This window comes from Topomyia yanbarensis, chromosome 3 (genome assembly GCF_030247195.1).
Source record: "Topomyia yanbarensis strain Yona2022 chromosome 3, ASM3024719v1, whole genome shotgun sequence".
In the NCBI taxonomy this organism is placed as follows: Eukaryota; Metazoa; Arthropoda; class Insecta; order Diptera; family Culicidae; genus Topomyia; species Topomyia yanbarensis.
Window position 1 is genome coordinate 35,707,973 of NC_080672.1, and position 24,262 is coordinate 35,732,234.

Genomic DNA, 24,262 nt, shown 5'->3' on the forward strand with positions numbered 1-24,262 from the left:
AGCATTCCTTAAATTTTATCAGCTGAAATTTACCGAAAGCTATCGAATCTTATTGACAGCTTTTTATATACGTATATTTTATCCGGAGAACTAGATAATAAAATTGTTTTACTTACTTGATTGCCGAACTATTTAAATCCCCAGAAATTTTTTTTACTGAATCCGGTGAATCAAAATTAATGTGTAAATTTTGCCGTTTGGAAGAGCTATAAGCAGAATTTTAATAATATGATACATCACCGAATAGTCCTACGTCAACACTGTGCCCCGGACATTACCCACCTCTGGTTTTTCGACGTCAACTTCTACCGCTGTGCTGCACAGGATAACTAGTTTTTTTGCGTAATGTGTTATGGAATATTCTAAACAATTGTGTAACAGATTCGGTAGGGGATACGCTTACCATAAATTACGACAAAAGGATTTTGTAAAAACAGCTATTAACTGTAATTTGACTGGTGATCTAGTGTTCAACTAGCGAACATACATTTTATTTGATTGTTTGCGCCTCTCATTTGACGATGAAGTATCTTTGAGACTTTGTCTTTAGGGCAATTTTCTCAGTTTGCGTTTTATTGTCGTAGAAGCTGCAAGGATTTTGCCGCCGGTGACTCGCTTTGCTAGTTCCTAGAAGGAACACTCCCGGCTAGCAGTAGCCAACGAAATACGCCACGAGATACGAGGGTCGTTCAATAAGTTATTCGAAAAAGTTGAAAAAAAAACACCGATTTTTGGAGATTTTTCTTTTTTATTTCTCAACAATCTCCTTTCAGCTCTACACATTTTTACAACCGTTCTCCCAAAATTTTTATCCCGTTTAAAAAATAGGGTCTCGGAAGTTCTGCAAAATACTCATTCGTTTGAGCAATGACGTCCTCCTTGGAAGTGAACCTTCCTCTGCCAAGCCTGTCTCTTCGTTTGTGGGCTGTAGTAGTGCATCCAGGTTTCGTCCACAGCGACATATCGATGAAGGAATTCGGTAGGATTGCGATAGAAGAGCATCAACATAACCACTACACGATTGAGCTTATTCTCCTCTGAAAGCAAACGCGACACCCATCTTGGCGAAATTTTTTTCACGGGCAATTATTCATGCAAAATCGATACGACTATACCTTGTGATATGCTTGTGGCCTCAAATAATTTCCGCTCTACGATTCGCCGATCGCTCAAAATCAGACCGTGGTTTTTATCGATGATTTCAGGAGTAGACACCTCAACTGGGCGTCCTGAACGATGTTCATCTTTTGTGGATTAACACCGCGCATCCAACTCGGCTTTGACTTTTTCCGGGCTTAAGCCTTTAAAATGGAGATGCTAGATGATAGCCGTGAACTCGGATTTTTCCATTGTTATCAACAAACAAATGTTGTTGACTTTGATCGACAATATGAATTGACCAACGCTATGGATCGAGCTGAAATTTTGACAGCTGTCCTATCGATAGTGATACTTACAAAAAAAAAAAATCTTTACCGACACTACGAGCGCCACCTCCCGGATTTTCTATAGATTTATTAAACGACCCTCGTGTGTTAAGAAGCCGCACTGTTTCTGGCAAGGAAACGGTGAGCTGTTAAAAAATCCACAGCAAACGATCCTTAGTAGGATCACAAACCATTCTCGTAAGAATTTGAATTGAAATTTACATTTCTTATTTTGGAAAATCACTTGCCTCGCAACGGGTTTATTATTTTCTATAACAATTTACCGAAAAGGTGCGATAAAACAAACGGAATGGATATGCAATATTCTGACTCCTGCGTGTAGAGGATAGAGGGTTAAATCGCCGAGAAACTCTAAGCTTGCTCATATGACCCTATTTCACGCTTTTCTAAACTTTCTTCCTTCAACTTTATGCACTTCTTGGAGAGCTATGACTCTTAATATTGAAAGAATATTTCACTCATCCCATTCCCTTGCTAATTAATTGTCGTTATAATATAATAGAAGGAAAAAATTGAATCACTCTCAGCCGTTAACAAAACAAGAAAAAAATAAAATTATGAATAAAATAAATAAAACGATTAATAAATAATTAATTAATAAAATAGATTTATAAAATAATTAAATTAGTAAAATGAATAAAATCACTAAAATAGATAAAATGAATGAAATGAATAAGTCGCAAGAAATGAATGGAATGGATAGGGGCGGGCGTAGCGTATTTGGTAAATCGATAACATTTTATGCAGGTCACCTGGGTTCGATTCCCAAGCCCGAATATTGGTTTAGAGATATTTCAAAAAGAGATTTCTCTAACCCGAAAACGAGGTAATTGATTTCAAGATTAAAACCTCTAAACGAAACAAAACAAAAGAAGTAGATGAAACTGATAAATTAAAAGAAAATAAAATAAACGAAAAAAGAAAATAAGTGATTTAATTAATTAATGTAGATAAAATCAATTAATGGAAAAAAAATTAAATAATCCATAACGACTATATCTAGTACTCCGGTAGCAGCAAACATCACCACCAAACAAAATACAGACAAGTGGAAAGTTGCACGACCGATTTGAGACCCATTGTTTCACTATGGGAAGCTTTAATACAAACAGGTGATTCTGGGCTCGATTCCAAACCCCGTACATTGGGTTATAGTTTTTTCCAAAAGAGATTTCTCTAACCCGAAATGAGGCGAATGACCCTAACGTAAAACCCGCTATAATGAAAATTAAAAAAATGTTGTCAATACTAGCTTTTATTTCAAAAGAAAAAAAATCTGACAGCACTGCTTAGCAACTAGATGATGGTTGCCGAAATGCAAGCGAGCAATTCAATTTTCGGAATGTTTTCTTTGTCACATAAATAGCATGACAGGACCTGAACTGTACCAGCAGACGATGATCAATTTCTGGAATTGCTCAAGGGATTCCTCTGTAAGGTCTTCTTATCAAGTTTAGTTTTGTTTTCTGTTCCTGAATATTTCAAAATTTTTGGGCGGAATGATCTATATCATCGTTGAATTTATTGTAAGTAATAATCGGTTGATTGTCTGTTAAGAGTAAACCTTTACTCCTTTTGTTCCACTAATTGCTTCATTTAATTGGAGTTTAATTCCGTAAATGTGTCGGTTGAAATAGCATAGTGATCAAATAGGGCTCAATCTCACTACCCCAAAACAACCCAAGTGCACACAGTGCTTTACTTACCGACTAGAATAGAGCACCCGACCGTCCTGGTGTAATCGTACGAACTTGTTCGGCGTGGTAATGGTATGCAAGTAGCTCTGTTTACCGTTGTAGAAGTACGTATCCGGTTTCCAGATTCGACCCAGCATCGAAATACTTAGTGCAAGCGTATCCTGTGTACCGCTGAACTCCAACCGTCGATCGACCCAGGACTGCCGGAAGTAGCAGTCCATTGAGTAAGTCTGCGAATAGAAATGGTACGTTGTTACATAATAAATAGGTTCAAAAAGTTCTATGAAGTGTTGGTTATTAATTTTAAATTGGCAGTAAAAATTCAATAAATCAGGCTGAGCTTATCAAATTCATTAAATTTTCGCTTGACTCTGCTAAACAAAGATTGCAAAAAATGGTGAAGGCAAATGTTGTCGGCCGTTTAAATTTCATTTTGTTTCCATCACATATAATATGTTTAGCAGACTCTACAGACATGTCAACGCAATCCGGCGGGGTTTCAGTTCAATAAAAGGATAAAAAATCGACCTACGATCCTTATGATGTATCAATAATAGCAAAACTTTTTATCACTTGAATAGGTCCTGTTTACGACTTTGGCACTAGAAACTTGATTACCCGCGAAAGGAATTTTGTTTTGAAGATTGTTTCTTGACTCTTTCACTTTACCAGATAAAGTTTTCCTGGTACTATCGCAAACCATGAGGCGTATGTAATCATTTTTCTCAGCTTGTAGTTTTACAACACCGTGGCTTGAAATGCAGTTTATTCAGCTTGTAATAGATAAATAGTTTCAAGACTATCCTTTTTACAGTATTATAAATCTACTGTCTCAAGCGAATTCAACTATATTTGATTGATGTCCGTCGTACTTGAAAACACTGCTGGGTGAAGGTTTCAGCGGAAAAAACACTTATTTTCTATTTTTTTTAGACATTTGCGTGAAGCAAATTTATGAAAATTTTCGTACATTATAGTCTATCATTTCAATGACATGCTTTAATTTTTCTATGCAAACATATCAACAAAACACACATTCTATGTGAAAAATACCAAGGGGACGTTGAGTTTTTGATATAACTTTTCATTTAAGGGGGTTTTTACTCATAAAAAGGCGAATTTTTTCGTCAAAAATAGTAATTTTTATTTAAATTGAGTAAAAAACATCCTTTTTTTGTTGGAGACGGACCACTGCGACCAATATTTAGATCTATTGTGGTAAAAAAACCTCCTTAATTGAGCATTTCTCAAAAACTCAACGTAGGGTTTGGTATTTTTAACATAGAATGTGTATGCAAAATTTGAAAGAAGTCGGTTAAGTAGTTTTGGAATGGCAGGTAATACCGCAAATCATGTTTTTCCAGAGACGTTCTACAATAAGTTTTGTCACCGAATCGTTTGTCGATATTTTTGCATATAAAAACTACTGCATGTTATTGAAATGAAATACTATAATGTACAAAAGTTTTGATCAAATCTCTGCACGCAAAGTTTTAAAAAAATCACAGAAAAATTTGTTTTTTTTTCACGTTGAAGCCTGAAAGTAGGAAAAAATCTACGATTTTGTTGTTGTTTGATGATAAAATATTTAACGCTGTCTGGGTTGGTGTCATTTTATTATTGCTTCTATCGTGTACCCGGTTGTTGTGTTTTCCTACAATTATTTAGGTATTTGCGGTGTGTTTAGTGTGACAACATTTTGAAGTTTTATTTGGTACCTTAATTATACTCGCCGCGAACAATTAAAAAATCTACGAAAGCATGTTGAATTTATTCGAAGAGTTAATTGAAGGTAACATTGACCCCCATAATTGAAGGCCAGTGAGGGTGATTATTACAAAGTTATCTCAAGATAGAGTAGTAATTGTCATTTCCTCGATGACACTGGTTCACTGTAGAATGAACAGCTTTGCAATCGTATAACCTTTAAAAGGCGTCGTATTCATGTCGAAACTTCACATTGTTGACAAATAAAATTGTTATATTACATTTTTTGGTTCCTAGCACAGCACATGCAAAATTTTAAACTTTTAAATTGGATTGAGTATTAAAATGTCCCGAGAATGTTCGAACGAAGAAAATGTCGAGATTTGTTTTAAATCTTCCAATCTTGCAGGCAATTTGTAGATGTGAAGAAACGGCTCAACTTTAATTTTCTTGATTTCCATTTTCCACTACGGAATGTAGTACGAAAGCTTTGCTTCGATTCTTTTCATTCAAAACTTCTGTGTGCTGTCACCCAATATGTTCGGCAATATTGTCAGATAGCTGAGAACAACAATTCATTTATCTATTTAATCCTTAAATGCGCAATGTTGTTTTAAAATAACTTCGAAAAACGTTTCACTATTTTAATTTTTTGGAGCCAGCGTCAATCCGGCGCTGGTTTAGCGCTGTCACTAAGTTAGTGTCGGATTCTGATGAGACGAAGTCGAAACGCACATTCTAATTTAGTTTCAGGTTTTGCGCCCTTCACGCGCAAATATGTTTTTAAACAATTTTCTTCTTAGTGGCGAAAAAATAGTTTTCACCTAATTTTTTCTCCACTAAGGAGGAATATGGGAATATATTGACAATAATCTGCTCAGTATTTGGTTGGTTTTTTGAATAGAAATAATACGCTCTCGTTCTTTTCTCACTATCACCATAAATAGTGAAAGAAATGTTCGGCTACTTGAAGAAATCAGTGATATCAGCTTGATTACAGGTTTGTTTTAGCACAATTCGAGAAACAGTTTGATTAAAGTTTTTACACGTCGCACGAATAGCTTTTTAGAAAAGGAGATGATCTGAGCGCAAATCCGAAAGCACTCGAGTTGAGTATATATCAGTTGATTATTTTTTCTTTCTTTTCTCCTTGTTTTCTGGTAATCTATCTCATTTTATTCCGCAACGAATGAAAGAGTGTCGCATACTGTAAACATTAAATTGAAACAATAATCCTAACTTATTCAAAGATGCAAAGATTCAATTAGTCACAATATTTTAATCGCTCTACGTGATTGTCTATTGATTTATGTTCGCTGTATCGTCACATCGTTTTTTAAACTTACATGGACATTAATTGGAAATCATAGAAAGCAACTAAAACGCTGATGCTGGTTGCAATATATCGTTCTCAGCAAATTGAAATATTTTTTTTCTTTTTTCCTAGCATACTTCATTGAGATGCCTTATGTTTGTACTAAGTGTACATTGCACGGACATAATACAGAAATTTAAATTGCGTATAACTTAAAAACTTTTCATTTAAATAACTAGCTCTTTGTGGCCAATATCTAGTATTATATCCGGCTTTCGTTAAACATGGTAGTCACTAACGATAAAGTGCTCATTTCTGGATAGTTTAAGATCTGTCTTCTATACTTCTACTTTTTATTATATTACTCGTTTGTTGACTCGGCTCAATGTGTTAGCTAAACGGATCCGTGTGCCTTTCCATGATGTAATCAATAATAATAAAAAACGAGTTTTAAAGGGTGTCCACATCACATTGCATCATAGAAAAAAGGCTGTAGAAAATTACTTGGTCGACCGATCCTTTTCAAACTTTCAGACAATAAAACATAACCCATTAGTAAGCATTTGGTATATTTTTTCATTCAACCTCAATACTATAACCATCCGCTCGCACCTTCCGTTTAACTCTACTCATTAGGTTCTGTACAACATCTGGCTGCAGCTTCTTCTGGGCGGAAACCAACTTTTTCTGTCTGTCTTTCTCGGATTTGAACTCCTTGGGATGCTTCCGTAGTACCTGCTTCATAATCGCCCTGTATTTTTTATGGGCCTTAGTTCCGGTGCACTGGGTGGGGGGGGGGGAGGGGGGGTTTCTTCGTTACGGAAGTGACCACTTGACTTCACACCACTCCAGGACAACATTTGAATAATGGCATGAAGCTAGATCCGGCCAGAAGATCGTAGGGCCTTCGTTTTGCTTCAACAGAGGAAGCAGACGCTTCTGTAGACGCTCCTTGAGGTAGATTTACCCGTTTACAGTCACGGTAGTCACGAACGGTGAACTCCGTTTGCCACATGAGCAAATCGCTTGCCAAATCATGTATTTATTGGCACACTTTGAAAGTTTCTGCTTCTTTACTTCCTCCGGAACAGCAAATTTGTGCTGGGCGGTGAAGAACAGCAACCCCGGAAGTCCGCCTTAACGTAATCACCAATGATGAGACAACGAGGCTTCGTCAGTCATGAGACAAAGAGGCTTCATCAGTCATGAGATAATGAGGTTTCGTCAGTTTCCGGGCCCGTAGCTTTCCCATTGTATTTTGCCGTTCGTCACGATTTGGATCCTTCTGCACTTTGTACGTATGAAGCCCCTCCCGGTCCTTGGCTCTCTGAACGAAAGACTTGGACATATTCAACGCTTTCACTACACGCTTGTGATCACTAATAAAACATCCATTCAGACCAAATTTCTCCTTCCGTTCGATGCTCAAAGTTTGGTAGTAACGTTTAATCACACGACTCACCATTGACAGCACGATTCTGAGCTGTTTTTCCGATATACCGATGAGATAGTTAAGGATTTTCCATGTGCATGCGCAAAATCAATTCGCGACGTTGCTTTTTGAGTGAAACCATTTTTTCCAATTTTCGAAAAACTGACAGCGATAAAAATGTAGTGTAAACAATACACTTTAAACTACCTCTACCCAGATGTTCAAGAGAAAATACCAAATGGGTTATTTTTTACAACGTTTTTCTCAGTTATGCAATTTGATATGGGGCACCCTTTAATGGTTGTTTGGCAGATCTTGTATGAGCGACTACCATTGCACGTGGAAACCTATACTATATACTACACTAGCCGTGAAAATATTTTGTACTTTTCAACGGCATCTTGACGGTCGTTCATTTCTATTTCGTATCATCATCGTGATTTCTGTTATCATGTTCGTAGGAAATGGGTCGGTCCACTTGGGTTTTCACCACAAAACCCTCTTTCGCAATATCGTGAAGTAGCTTCTAGATGTGTGCTTTTTAATTAATTCAATTTCTTCAAAATATGACATGAATTTTATAATGGCCACGGTGCAAGTAGGTAGTGTCAGATTTTGTAACCGGACATTCATTTTCTCATCGTCCATATATATGAGGGTTTGATTATTGCGCCGTAACACTCAATCACGTGTTTTAAGTTGTTATACTAAATGACTGGTTTCACCTGGGTAAAGCACTGAATGCCTCGGTAACAACGACTGCCGTTAGCCTAACCTCCATTTTTACCTTCAGCAATTGTTTCATATCAGGAATGCTCGATCTTATGCGAAAAGACCGGAAGTCAATAGAATTCGTATTTGGCCAGAGCACTACTTCTTCTCTCTCAGCTCGACAGATTACCACGACAAGAATTAAAGTAACAATTTCTTTTGTCCTTCAGATGAAGCACACGATATGAAAAGTACTGTTTTTAGTCATTCTCTGCGTTCTGGCTCGACCAGAAGCGGGAAGCATACTGAGTATCGTGGCAGTTATCTTTGGTGGTTCAAAATAGCAATCTATTTTACCAATATCTCATTAATTTGTTCAAACCAAAAGAGACACACATGTGTTAGGGGTTAACGAAAAACATGTATTTTCTTTTATTTATTTCTGAAAAATTTCTAGAGGGGGTAGGGGTTGCTCCTAGAGCCCCTCTGGCTACGTGCCTGCATTATATGGCAATTTCAGCAATATATTGATCCGAAAAACACACATCGAAGTATGTGAATAAATGATTTCGGGATATTACTATGTCTATTATTTCGTGATACAGCCAATTTCCTGACATCAATCCTAAAATCTGTGGACTGTACATGTATCCAACCCGAGAATCCATTAAGATCATTTTTTCACGGGTTCACGACCCCAGAATTAATTGTTCTGTATACAAGCGACATTCTTCTACGATGTGCATGTGTTTGATTAAAGATTGACTAGAATGTTCAAATCGAGCCAAATGTTGGAACTCAAGGATTTTCGAACTTGTATTCCCCTCGCACAGAGGAGTAACAGGGGTTAAATCCTGGCGAAAGTGTTTACTGCTTGCTGTAATTATGCCTTAATTTGGACTAAAAAGACATTTATCAGTTTTAGGAACAATTTAGCATCTATCCACCTACCAGTACAGAGGTCGATTTTATATATCCTTTGGATTACTAGTAATTTTGAAATGATCTGAGTAAATACATTTGTTTTTTCAGTTCAGATGATCAGTGAAAAAGGGAGCTGGGAAAAGACGCGTGTGCACATGTTCACAGATATACATTTTTCCAAACATAATATTTGGGCCTGCTGCATTTCGATGTATCTCAAATTGGCAAAAATTGCAATATTTAAAAATCGCCATAAATATGTGGATCGGACAATTGAGTTTTAATTGTTTCTTGAATTCACACAAATAATAATATTCCTGTGGAACAGTCCACTCTTACATGCGAACTAAGTGCAAGTAATCCAACTTTCTATCGCCACCCTGTATTTAACGATGTATGTAAGAGACACATTAAAAATTTACGGGTTATTCGCATTTTTTCGTATTAGGAAAGGAAATATAAGGCAATTGACTTATAGACTATGCCCCCATTTACGCGTATGTATTTTTTCATCCTAGTGCAGTTTCATAACAGTCTTCTAAATACGAAAGGGAAAGAAAATTTTGTTATAAATTAGTAAATTAATAGTTAAATCTATAATACGTTTATGGGCTACTGGTACTACGGCTTTCACACGCTCATAAAGCGTTCGAAATAATCACGAAGATAACTGTGCGTATCTTTTCACGCAGTATATAGTGGACGGAGAAAACACGAAGGATCAGAAAAATATAATAATAAAGTTGTATACTCCACTACACGCTTGTTGAAAGTTCAACAACAAAACCGCAATCGTTTTTAGGGGCTGGTTTCGATATAATGAAAAAGGCAGGCCCGGCAGGCAATACGGTGGTTGGTAAATACCCTCAAGTGGTGGTGGCGATGGCATCTCGATACTTTTAATGTGGTTTCCCCCGTTTTACCGGTTGCTCGGGAAGCCGAGTTAGAGATTCTGTTTGCGGGTCTGGCTTTATTGGTCATTATGTGTGGTACTTTGAAGAAGTATATGAAGAGCTCGAGATGGGAATAAAATAGTTCCACAGATTGCAAGTGCTAAACCACTGATAACGAGTCTGCAATTTGTTTATCGAATGATCCAATAAAAAGGTACACTTGATAGGCTCTAATTGATTCCTAGGATTATTTGAGATCGTCAGCAAACTTACCATGTCAACTTCCGAAATCGGTCCCATACTTCGCACCATGATGTCAACTTCGATTACAGCTGGTGGTCCTGGAAGGTTACATCACATCAAAGTGCCGTTGTTTATGCCGATAGTTAGCATGGAAATGTTAGGAATTATCGTACAATTAGTATTTCGTGACTGTGACAATATAAATTGATGTATGACAGTTTTATCATGCAATTCTTAGGATCACTTGAATTTTTTCGTCCAATAATGAGACCACTCAGCAAACAGATCCACGCACACACATACACACACTTACCGCCAAAATCCGGTCGTATGCTATTATCATATCCCCGTAGTAAGTTATCCAACAGCTCGGAAATGTTCCCGTGATTGTTACGCTGCGTCAGCCGAATGGCACAGTCCACCACGATGAAGCTGGAGCCCCCGGATCCGGCCGGCGGCGCAGAAGCCCAGAGAAAGGATGTCCCTATTCCGAACACGGCACTGCTGAAGGAACTGAAGATGATTCGGTTGATGGCAATGAATAAATTTGCTTTCATTAAGCCGCTCGTCATCGGCGTGGCCATTCTGAACGATAGTGGAGGTGGTGGTGATGGTGCTGGTGCCAATGCACAGTGGTCCAGATCGCTAATTTAGGAGGAATTTTTACTTTCTGACAAACCTGTATAATTTAGCCGTATCATATCTTAGGATGAATTTGTGTACTTTAGAAGATGCTTCTTTTTATTGGAATAGTTATTAGGGTGGTTCTAATTTATCTAAAATACGAAAATAAACTTTTTACTGATGAAAGATAGAGCTCCACAGTCTTCCACAAAGTTGTAAAGTAACTTATTTTGAATAAATTTGTTGAACATATTAAAGCTCTATCTCTTTTAGTTTTTGTTATACAAGAAATTTAAAAAAAAAGATTAGGGTGTTCCTGAAAAAAACGTTTTTTTAGTATAACTTTCGTATCTTTTACTTTTTGTTAACACAACCTTTGAACAGCTTATTGAAAACTTCAAGCCGAGTATTTTTCTCCAAGACACTGAAGGTCTAACTTTTTTCTTTAAAAAGTTATGGACACTTTTCGTTAAAAAAATAGCCTATTTCAAGGCTCAATATCGCTGATGCGGGCACCTAAAATTGAATTCTGTTTCCACCACATGAAAGACCATACTTATTAGTATATTTGAGCAAAAATTGGCGAATACGATATTTTTTTAAAATTTGCAATTTAGATTTAAAGTTTGTAGTTTTGCAGGTTCAACGCATTAAAGCATTTACACACATATCGTTGTATTATGAAAAAAGCCACTTTCAAATATCATTCTCTCATCGCAGCAAGCTTTGCATAAGTGAAACGACTGTCAAAAAAGGTTTCTGATTTTATTCGTTTTAAATAAAACTAGTAAATATGGATATTAGTCGAAGAGAGTTGGCGAATTTGCTTATTGCTGGTAAAAAGACAGATGAACTGCTTAAGTTCATTACAAGTAGTAATCCAAATGTAAAATTGAGACTTGTTAATGTTCGAAAGAAATTTTATATTTTGTTAAAACAACCTTTGAACAGCTTTTAGAAAACTTCAATCCACGTTTTTTCATAACTCTGAAAGTCTAACTTTATACTTTCAAAAGTTATGGAAACTTTTCGCTCATAAATAGCCCTTTTTCAAATGTCATTATCTCTGATTGGGGCAAATAAAAGTAAGTTCGGATTGAACCATAGAAAAGAACATACTTTTAAGTATATTTGAGCAAAAATTGGAAAATATTATTTTTTTTAAGCATGTAATTTTAAATTTACTAAACAAAGTTTTAAATTTTATCGCATAGCGACATAAAAGAAATTGCCTAAAGCCTTTGTATTTCCTTTTCTGTTTTGCTTACATATCAACAATACAGAATGTGTTCATTAAAAATAATTTGGCTATGACAACAATTTATGATTTATATAAGGGGCCGTACACAAATGACGTAGCTTTTTTTCGGCGATTTTTGACCCCTCCCTCCCCCCACGTAGCATTTGGTCACAAAATTCTAACCTCCCCCTCATAAATAACGTAGCATTTACCTACCCCCTCCCCCTCTTCCCATGCAAAGCGCCCGGGAGATGAAAAAAAATGCATATGTTTTTCAATTATTTTAAATACCTACATGTCCTTTCAAAATGTTTGACGACTTTTATCAACATTTTCATTATAACAGCAAATTGCGTGTAAAATAAGCCCATTTCATGACAAATATAGTGTTGATAGTTTTGTTTTGAATTTTATAAGTCAAAGGGAGCATGAAGAGAAGTTCTCTCAGTTCACAATCGTGCAGCCGCCAATGATTGTAAGAAGCATACGTTCATCTAAATTACTAAATTTTGTTTGGTTGAATCCGAAGTGAAAATTTAATTCAGCTTTCAAACTAAGTCTACTAATTAGCAACATTAGCTAACTAATGTAGCTAGTTAAATCCGCATACAAAATCTTTTTGTATTTTCGCGAACATGCAATTCCGCAAATCGTAAAATTTACCTCATGAAAAACCGCATCAAAAGTAACTTGTTTGAATTTAAATTTATTTCTCTTGGGAATGGATGATCATTAAATTGTTTTCTCTAAACAATGGGTTTTAAACTTAATGCTACGTCGCACAACTTCTGACCCTACCCTCCCCCTCGTCACACTTCGTCACAAATTTGGCATACCCTCCCTACCCCCCAAAATGCTACGTCATTTATGCATGGCCCCTAAGGAGAATTTATTCAATGCCAATTAATTCAAAAATAGATGCATTGCATTTTCAGGTATATCCAGCGGTGCTCGTTGAATTCGACGTTTACATTTAAGAGAAATTATAGGATCTGATGAAACAAGAAGTCTCTTGAAAACGTCATCAAGATTGACGAGTCGATCGAATTTGCGTGCGTGGAATTCTCGGAATCTGCGAATACTTTTATTCCTGGTTTCTTGAACTTCTTCACTGCACATACCTACTGGCAGCATGTTATGTTGAATAATGCTTCCTCCATGGACCAGGAGTTTATGCACGGTTGGTGAGAGAGCGTACCAACCATACAGGCGTACATAAAGCAATCGTGTATCTTCGGCGTAACTCCGGTAAGCATCCGCGTTAATTCCCAATTTGCTGTTGATGATTGTTAATAGCACATACATACGTTCTAGCAACATTTCGTCCAACCCGGTTTCTTCTGCAACGACATCTCGGTTTCTGAAAAATTTTCGAGCTGTGTTACCATCGTTAGAATTTCCGCCACCTGGCAAAGGTTCGCTAATACGAAGACCTAAACGGTCACGTAACGCTTGTCGAATTTTTATTCGTCGTTCCTTAAGCTCGCTGGTATTTTTGCCTACGCGCCAACGCGGTTTTGCTAGAGCTAAACGGTAAGCAATATTCAATAGTAACTCCATTGCTCGTATTAATGCATGTAAAGGTGAAAAAACATATAAACTATCCGGTGGATCGCTGGCTTCCAGTAAAGGATCATTCAATCGCTTTCCGGAGCGTTTGCATATATAACACGCTTGAGACGGTGTGCCTGTTACGTCATTCACTACCTTCGTATCAACCATGGAAAATATGAAGCTTGAACTAATCGGAATCTTGCGCATATTAACATTTACTATAGTCGGGACTAATTCATCGATTTGCTTGTTCATCGCGGCAACTTCATCCTTTGTTAGTTCAGGATTTTCCTTCTTGAAAATTAATTTTACTGGTCGGCACAGGGATACTGAAGATGGAAAATCATTATTCCAAAGAATGCAATCTCTTGACTCATCTTTCCGGCGACTAACTACACGTAAAGGTACTATAGATAGAGCAAATATATGCGAATCGTTATACTCGAATAGTTCTCCATTTTCATCTTCGTCAACGCACATTTGCTTGTATCTATGTTCAAGTGGAAAAGAGACTGTCAGTCAAAGTTTAGAAGAAAAATAATGTTGCCTACCGGGAATGGTTGCTGCTTCCATCGCAGCCCCACTTAAAGATAACAAACGTATTATCCTCAGGATGCAGTGGTAGAACTCCAATATTCAGAAACGAGATGAGTCGTTCCACGGTATGGTTAACAAGAGCTTGAAGGGGAACATACGCACAAGAAGGCTGAACAGAAATTCCTGAAAAAAATTGTTGATTCAGGGACGAATCTTTGAGAATAGTACATACCGATCGGATAGCATAGTTTCTTTTCTTCTACTATTTTATTATACGCGGGATAAATGTCCAAACCCTTCTGCATAACTGAGCTGCGTATGTTTTGGTACTGCGCCTTAGAAAAATCATTTTCACAAATAAATCTAAGTGCCTCCTCCGCAGTAAACGCTTCTGCAATCGGGACAGCCATAGATCCTAAATTCTCTACGGTAGATCTGACGGGACTTTTCGACAATCGTTCGATTTGTCTGCCAACTAAACGGAAACCAGTAGAATTAGCGTTGACGGCTGACGCTAAACCAAGTTCTTCCGTGGAATACTTATCGCGCAACTTTCCTAATCTTTTTATTTTGGCTCTGCGACATATTTCGGAAAATGGTTTCCTCTTTCGGCCTTTACCTTTACCTTCGACTTCGAATCTTAGCTTTCCTTCAAGCCACACAAAATTTTCCAGCTCAAACCGAATTTGCGTGCGCTTACTCCGAATCCACAACCTTCTAAATTCCAACATGAAGATTTTTATTTTCTTCCGAGCACTAACAAGTCTCAATTTTACATTTGGATTACTACTTGTAATGAACTTAAGCAGTTCATCTGTCTTTTTACCAGCAATAAGCAAATTCGCCAACTCTCTTCGACTAATATCCATATTTACTAGTTTTATTTAAAACGAATAAAATCAGAAACCTTTTTTGACAGTCGTTTCACTTATGCAAAGCTTGCTGCGATGAGAGAATGATATTTGAAAGTGGCTTTTTTCATAATACAACGATATGTGTGTAAATGCTTTAATGCGTTGAACCTGCAAAACTACAAACTTTAAATCTAAATTGCAAATTTTAAAAAAATATCGTATTCGCCAATTTTTGCTCAAATATACTAATAAGTATGGTCTTTCATGTGGTGGAAACAGAATTCAATTTTAGGTGCCCGCATCAGCGATATTGAGCCTTGAAATAGGCTATTTTTTTAACGAAAAGTGTCCATAACTTTTTAAAGAAAAAAGTTAGACCTTCGGTGTCTTGGAGAAAAATACTCGGCTTGAAGTTTTCAATAAGCTGTTCAAAGGTTGTGTTAACAAAAAGTAAAAGATACGAAAGTTATACTAAAAAAACGTTTTTTTCAGGAACACCCTAATCTTTTTTTTTAAATTTCTTGTATAACAAAAACTAAAAGAGATAGAGCTTTAATACGTTCAACAAATTTATTCAAAATAAGTTACTTTACAACTTTGTGGAAGACTGTGGAGCTCTATCTTTCATCAGTAAAAAGTTTATTTTCGTATTTTAGATAAATTAGAACCACCCTAATAACTATTCCAATAAAAAGAAGCATCTTCTAAAGTACACAAATTCATCCTAAGACATGATACGGCTAAATTATACAGGTTTGTCAGAAAGTAAAAATTCCTGCTAAATTAGCGATCTGGACCACTGTGCAATGCTGCCATGCCCACTAGTGTGCACTATGGTGCAGTGTCTTTCCCTTCCAGCGTGAGAGAAATTTTGCACTTTTTTCTGATTAACTTTATCAGCAGCGTCGTCGTTGGAGGCTGTGGCGGCGGCGGCAGCCGCTGGCGGTCAGGGTTCTGATGGTTCGCGGTCAAGAACGTCACAAAGCCGCGAGAGGGGAAACGTAATTGATGCTGATGAGGCGAATTTATCTTTATCCAATAATGGGCTGTTTAGTGAGAAAAAGTAGAGGATACTTATCTATATAAAAACTAACAGAAATGTAAATAGAAGTAAGGGCAATGCTATTTATTTGATTGTTGTCGTTTAAATGTTTTCGTCCAGATATGAGCGTTTCGTTATTTTCATAGAAATGGTATTTGCCAAACATATTTATTAATATCAAAAATGGAAACGACAAACAGTGCGTGTACAAATTTTATAAATACATTTTCAATTGAAATATATGCAGTGGATGGTTGAGAAACTTGATATTCTTATTACTGCATGTTTCGGATCTACCTTTAATGAGAATTTTGGCAACAGACAATTGCAGCTTACTTGGCTTGTTTCAAAAGTTCATTAGTAAACTAAAATATTCGTACTCAAGAGACAATCATTCGAGTGCGACCCGAGGCTGGGGAAGAAGCTGACAATATGATCATTATACATTTCGTATACAACAATGATTTGAATTATGTTGCCAAGTAAGCTAATTGGGTTCAGCCACAAAAGATAACCTGAATAGTGGTCGCAGTGGCAAAGTTTACCCTAAAAAAAGCTGATCGAATGGAGTTTTTTTTATTGTGATTTGAGAAGCACTGCGAACACATCTTATGTAATTGCATCGATGTCAAGCGCTTTGTGCAGTACGAAAAGAGAACACTTCACAGTGTTTTGTCGATTCTTATATGCTAATGGACTCAGCACAACGATTTGGGACAATGTCCGCATATGTTTTTTTCTTGGCAGTAAAGCTTTTACGCCGATCCAGCACACGTTCAGCAATTAGACCGTACTACCGATTTGGTCCACAGTATGCGAGAGTTGGGGACTCTGAACAGAGAAGATAACTCTGAACTCGACTCCTCTAACCTCTACCATGGAGTCCGACATTTGGGTGATCCCCCGAATTCCGTTTGAAATGACTACTGCGGTTGGGGGGGGGGGGATATTCCAGGTCTAACTGGTCATGCTAGTTCGCTGGTCTCATCACTACCATATCAGTCCTGCACGGCATGAATTGTACTTGCACTCAGTTTAGTCCCGGCAGTGGATCTAGCCTAGTCCAGTCGTGTCCTTTATCTCTCTTAAGAAGACTGACGTGTCAAGTGCCAAGGTCGGTCCGACGATTCCGGTTGAAGTATGTCTTCCGGTTCATCGGTGCCTCAACGACCCGGTGCTCTGTACCACTACGTTGCTAGTCGTTGCTTCTCTAGCCTTCTTCGTTGCAACACTGACATGAACTAAATGACTTTTTTTGTCCGCAAACATTCTTTGGACAATATTGTTCAAGTTGACCTTCTCATCGACAATCGTTCTCATTTCGTTTTGTGCGTGCTTGAATCACGGGCATTCGAAGACAACGTGCCCAGTCGTTCCGTCTGCATCACCGCTCGCGATGCAGAACGTCGATCTCGCGCCGCCAAAGGTGTTCAGATATTTCTTGAAACAGCCATGACCAGACAAGAACTACGTCATATGGAAGCTCGCTTCACCGTGCGCTCTGTTCACCCACACCGACAGGCATGGAATTAGTCGATGGGCTCATCTACCGTTTACAGCGTTATCCCACTGATGTTGCCACTCAGGTTCGTTTACGGGCTCCTATCGTGCCTCGATCCCTATAACACTAGTTATCTGCTTCGAGTAGATTGGGAATTGTTCCAGCTATCACGTAGGCTGCATCTGACGAGATAGTTCGATGCGCGCTACACAGCCGTATAGCCATCAGCCTGAACATGCTGTTCAGCCGAGATGTGCTCCTCTTCGTCTGCAATGCCGTCACCCAAGCAGGTCCTTCGTGTTTTAGTATCGATGTTCAGACACTCGCCAGTAGTCGCTTTTTACTGCTAGTGATCGCCGAATTCTTGGGCATGATCCGAGATAGTGCCTAGATTACTTTTACGGCGCTCTCCCATGCGTCGACGATGTGGCTATTAAAGCTTAGCCGGACGTCTATTATCACTCCCAGTTGTCTAACTTCCCGCGTTGAGTTGATAATACACTCTCCGACCGATATTCTTGCCTGCGCACTGCCTTGCGGTTGCTTATCAAAACCATCTCGGTTTTGTGGTGAGCTAACGTCATCTTCTTCTCGCGCATCCAATCTTCCACAACATCTATCGCCTCCGTTGCGAGTACTTCTACTTTCTCCAGTAATTCGACAATCACTAGTAGCACCACGTCGTCCACAAAACCGATAATCTTCACGCCCCTGGGGAGGCTCAGTTTCAACACTCCTTCGTCCATAACATTCCAAAGAGTTGGGCCGAGTTTGGAACCCTGTGGAACGCCCGCTGTTACGGTTACACTTTCTTTTTCCGGCGACAGTTTCGTAGATCGGTTGCCAGTTCTGTAAGTAGCTCCTCACAATCCTTTAGAGGTAGTTGGGAACTCTCAGTCTGTGCAGAGAATCGGCTATTGCAGCCTAACTAGCGCTGTTGAAGGCGTTTTTACATCCAGCTTAACCACTACGCAGGAACGGTTTCCTCTTCTCTTTTGCTTCTGCGCAGCCTCCATAGTTTCCACGACCGCTCGTATGGCATTCACAGTGGATATAGCGTTCCGGAAGCCAAATTGCATACTGGATAGGTCATTCTCTCCCTTCATGTATATTGTAAGCCTGGATTACTCTTACAAGTACCTTGCGACTGTATCCAACAGGCATATCAGCCTGTATGCTGAAGAGGGTTTACCTGGCTTCGGCAACAACACCTGCTTTCATCGTTTCTAGATGTCAGGGAAGTTACCATCGTCGATACACTTTTGCAACGCAACCCTAAACATATCCGGATTTGTTAGGATTGCTGTTTTGGAGCCACATCGGGGATACCATCTGGTCCCTGAACCTTTTTGCTTGTCAAGGCCTTTTCCACCACTTTCAGCTCCTCGTTGGTTACCCGAGCTTCTTTTTCGTAGACATCCTTTCCGGCATGGGAGGCCAGGCCGTCGGTTCATGCTATGGAAATAGCGCTTCTACGAATACTCGCATCCTCTCCGGGCACCTATCCGTTGGTACTTCCGGTCCTCTTATATTCGCCGTGGCAACTGTATAGGCGTCGCCCCACGGATTTGAATTGGCGTAGAGCTCCTGTAAGCAAGCTTTCTTACTGCTCTTTCAGCGACGTTGCGGGCTCTCTGCATTTTCCTCCGGGCTCGGTGTTAACATGCACGTAGGTCAGCAATCTGCATTGAAGTACAGGTGATTACCCTCACGACTCAGCGCAGCAATATTTCGTCGAAGTGCCTTGTTTTCCACATCTGCTCTTCCAAGTGTCTATTGCTTCCGACAGTGTATCCAAGTCAGTGCGCAGGCAAAAATTTCGGTTCGCTTGGTGGTCGATGTGGGTGTACTCCTCGCACACTCTCCAATTTAAACTTCCTGACAGCCCGTCGTCCAAATCGTCGCTGATTTTGCATTATCTGATATCCAGTTTCCATCGTTGGCCGGGATACGGTATGCCTCAGTGGTTAAGGTTGCTTTGCTTTACCTACACTGTGACTTCGTTTCAGTTGCCTGTTTGAAGGCTAGAAATCGAAGGTTTTTCCGTAGCGTAGTTGTTACCTTATTCGTTTGCAAAGATCAGAATCTCGGAGCCTGTCGGCTGTCTTTTGGCTTGTGGCATTCTACACCGCACTTTCTGTATAATTTGCTCCCGTTGGGTTCACTGCAGGTTCTTGTCAGGTGGCCGATATCTGGACACTCGAAGCACATTTGCGGTCGCTTAGAAACACTTATAGCGTTTTCGTTTTTTTTTGTGCTACATCGGTGTAATACAAAGAAAGAGATAGACTGATTACACCCAAGTTTGAATGAGTGTAGCACCGACTACACTGGTATAGTGCACTGTCAAAAACGAATATGCCATTAGCACGTATATGGCACCCCTATCCCATTTGTATTGATCTGACATAAGTCAACATCTCAGCGGGCACAGAAATTATGGGCCCCACTGACAGTTCAAATTGTTCGGCTTGTTTTGAGCGAAGCTCGATTTTCACTAGTCAGATACCGTAAGGCATGACGAAATTTGCAGACATTTGTTGAAAAGCGAAGATATTGGATAGCTAATTGAAGAAATGTGTTGTTTTGGACATGTCGGTGAATAACAAAAACTTTACACCATGGTGCACCAACAAATGAAACGAACAAAATTGTGTCGAATGAAATTGATTCTGTTTGTTGTGGATCGACCCTAACGCGACGTTTTAGATGTTGGCATAGAAATCATGGCGGCGTAGCAGATACCTGGCCATTAGTGAACATACCGACCAGCCAACTTTGATCTTCCCGGTTTCTAGTACCTCGTTAGCTGCTTTGACTGGAAGCCTAACCGAAGCCGCTTGCGTACCGAAAGTTTCTCTTAGCTCTTCTTCCGAGGATACTTCATCCAAGTCCATACATACTTCCACTGCTTCACCCATGGCTTTTTCGGTGAGCTTTTTATAAGCAGAGCTGTTTGACTTCGATTTCTCGTTCAATTCCAGGATTATCTCTTCGGTGCGGGTGCGTCTGATTTTCTTAACGTCTGAGCCCAGCTCCTTGAATGCTGGGTTTATCCGCATTGCGATCAGTATCTTCTCGTACGAGTCGTCCCTTGAAGAGTTTTCGCTTTTCGGACGTATGCTTGTTGTTTCGCCTTCCGTTTTGTGCTGCCGACGACTTCCCATTCAGCGTTAGGGGCTGCTTCGGTCGCTACGGTTACCACGGCGACGAGAACCTCCTTGTGCTTCATGGAACCTGCTGGTCTCACATCACCTGGTGAAGCTCTTGGTCTCCTTGGCGTTGAGTGGGACACGGTTGCCGTTCCCTGGGGTTTGTCTTGCAACCAATAAGTTTGCCTCGCGTTTGGTGGTGCCACCGTTTGCCTTATTTCCAAAGATTTCTTGGCTATCGACAACTCCTTTTCGGTTAGCTCCGCTTACTGCACCAAGGTTCCCCATTTCTTTTCTGAGGTTTCCTTATATCTTCAGAACCAGTTTATTGTGTAGATCGTGTAAAAAGAATCCGTAGTGTACGCATTGAAATTTCGTTGTACAACCATTTAAATATTGTTCTCTAATAAGTTTGGAAATGAGTGAATGAGGGAAGCGTTGAGGTTGTGGTAAATTACCGCGAAATTTGAATTTGAGATTTCGCACACTGATCAAATTGATATAAGAAAGGTTTCATCTCACTGCTGGTTGGATTAAATTTTCGTTTTTCTCTTAAGTATTACCAAAATGAACAATCTGTTATTTTTGGATATACTGGAATAAATCATCATTTTTTAATTTTTTTTTGTTATTGATTTTCTAAAATTTATTGAGTTCATTCGTAGTGGGATGATAATTTATGGTGGACGCGGAATTTCGAACGGAATTTCATGCGGAATTTCGCGTGGAATTTCACACGGAATTTCACACGGAATTTCACGCGGAATTTCGCACGTGAAATTTCACGCGGACTGTCACGGGGATTTTCGTGGAATTCACGTGGAAATTCTCTTTGCAATGAATTCCGTGTGAAAATAATTTCGCGCGAAATTTCACAAGGAATTTGGCGCGGAATTACCGGAAGAATTTTGGGCGCAATTTTGCGCACAACTTCACGCAAAGGGGTATTTTGCGTGGAATTTTACACAGAAATTCATTTGAAATTTCACGCGAAATTTTGCGCAGAATTTTACGCGGAATTTCACGCGGAATTCCGCGCTGTATTCTACAAGTAATTTTGCGAGTAATTTCGCGCGGATTTTTACACTGAGTTTCACGCGTAATTTCACACGGAATTTGGCACGGAATTTCACGCGAAATTTTACGCTGAATTTCGCGTGGAATTCCACGAAAAATTCTGTGTGAAATAATTTCGCGCCGATATTCGCCCGGAATTTTGCGCGGAATTTTCCAAGGAATTTGATGCTGAAATCCACTAGGAGTTTTGCGTAGAGTTTGGCGCGGAATTTCATTTCACACGGAATTTCACGCGGATTGTTAAAGGTGAATATGAAGCTCAACATAGCAGAAGTCAATGAGGTACTGATTAGGTTCCAAAACATTAAACTAGCAGAATTATTTGCTACGCAGAACAGCTTGAAGCACGTTTTCGAATGTAATGACATTTTATGCAGCATCCCAACATACGTAGACCGTGACACTATTGAAGTTAAGCTACATGACTTGGCACCGCGTACTAATCCCGCTGTTATCAAACAACTCATGCCAAAATACGGTGAAGTGGAAACCATTACGGAAGACACATGGAAGAACTTCTTCCCAGGTCTCCGCAATAGAGTACTTGTGGTGAGAATGCGGCCGACAAAACCTATCCTCTCATATGTGACCATTTATGGCACAGCACAAGGTGTTACATGCAATCAGCGAACATTGGTCACGTACCCAGGGCAGATTCCTACGTGCCAAACCGCTACATCAATGAAAACCTTGCTCGGAGGCTACTAAAGAAAGTACATCTGCTACGACCAAGACTGGTGCTCAGGCGTCGTATGCTAAACCACAACCGGTTGTTAAACCAACGACTGCGGACCGCGCATTAACAAACACTAACTCAACGATATGGCCCAGGACCACTAAACCAACTACCGTTATGAACAACGATTACCCCAAAGGCTTCCACCAAAATGAATCAGATGCCGATCGGCCTTGATCAACAACAGCGACCCGTAAAAACAAAAAAAAAGAAAATCCGACCGTGAGCAACATGAATGCAGTACCGATGACGACATGGATGTAAACGAAAACGCGAGAGAAAGCGAACCCTCTATTTGCGGCAGACAACGCAGCTGTTTCACCGCTAAGGAAGATGATCTCAACACGTAGCAGCAAGCTGCGCCAACAAGACCCGATGGATAGCATTAGTGAAAATTAACTTTTATTTTTTACCTATTGTAAAAGCAAAAAAGTCCCACGGCTCAGTTCTGCTAACGCATTGAACCGTGTCAAATTAAAAAACCGAAAAAAAAGTTTCCCGTGCAATTCTACGTTGAATTTCGCGCTGAATTCCACAAGGAATTCAGCAAAATTTTACATGGAATTGAGCGCCAAATTTCATGCGGAATTTCATAGGGAATTCCACGCGCAATTTCGGGCGGATTTTACTTGGAGTTTCACGCGGAATTTCGTATGAAATTTCACACGGAGTTACACGCGGAATTTCACACGGCACTTCGCGGGGAATTTTCGAGTTTCGTGTGGAATTTTCGAGTTTCATGCAGAATTTCACGCAGAATTTCGCGCGGAATTTCACGCTAAATTTCGCGTGGAAAATCGCACACAATTTCGCGCGGAATTTCGCACGAAATTTCACGCGGATTTTTATGAGGAACTGGCGGGAGATAGGTCTCTGACTTCAAAGTAAAAGCCATGGCTCACTTCATTAGCCGCTGGAATAACCAACGATAATATAAGGGAGGATGGACCAAGCAGAGTCTCCCGTTTACGCGTTGGACACATCCACCCACGCATATAGGATTACTCGGACTGACCCCCTGCCTGCTTGTTATATCGAACCAAGATTACCGTGCAACGTTTTCTGGTTGGTTGTTCTTAGTGTCATCAATTCGAGAAATACTGGCTGACGACACAACATGTGAGGAGATACTTATTTTATACTTGAGAGATGTTGAGCTCCTTGAGAATCTATAGAAACCCTATAGTCACTTCGACTGAGACGTCCGGGTGTAGGGAAGGTTATCTGCGGTCCATCAGTGACGCGAAGCTCCCACCGACATCGAAGGCGAGGTAACTACAAGTCACTCCAAAATCCACAGCATTTCAGCGATCCATAGCACAACAACGTACCATATTATTTGCTTGGGCGAAGGGTTATGGCTTCTATTATTCAATGACTCACTAACTGGGTATCTGTCGAGTGAAGTATAGTTGAAATATTTGTTTATAAACATTTTTGGATTTAAGTTCTAAAATCATTCCATTAAATAGTTAAGCCTCGAAAAGCTATCATCTTTAAAAACGAAAAGAGTAGATTTTGCACACCGTTGACCAATTTTCATGAAAATCAATCAGTGATATTCTTGCAATTTAC

General features: G+C 39.4%; 1 protein-coding gene across 7 annotated transcripts in view; it reads right to left on the reverse strand.

Moving 5' to 3' along the window:
- Nucleotides 1–24,262, reverse strand: part of LOC131690467 (gamma-aminobutyric acid receptor alpha-like) — a 137,087-nt gene that overhangs the window by 33,609 nt on the left and 79,216 nt on the right. For 5 of the 7 annotated variants that reach the window (XR_009305583.1, XM_058976259.1, XM_058976258.1 and 2 more), the window contains 4 exons: nt 15,984–16,225; nt 10,684–10,993; nt 10,401–10,468; nt 3,155–3,375 (listed from right to left, as the gene is read on the reverse strand). Coding sequence is in view for 6 of the 7 variants with exons in the window: in XM_058976259.1 (XP_058832242.1) it covers nt 3,155–3,375; nt 10,401–10,468; nt 10,684–10,993; nt 15,984–15,995 (611 nt within the window). In the remaining variant the exon portion in view is untranslated. The remainder of the gene's footprint in view (nt 1–3,154; nt 3,376–10,400; nt 10,469–10,683; nt 10,994–15,983; nt 16,226–24,262) is intronic. The other 2 variants (XM_058976262.1, XM_058976261.1) reach the window with 1 other exon arrangement.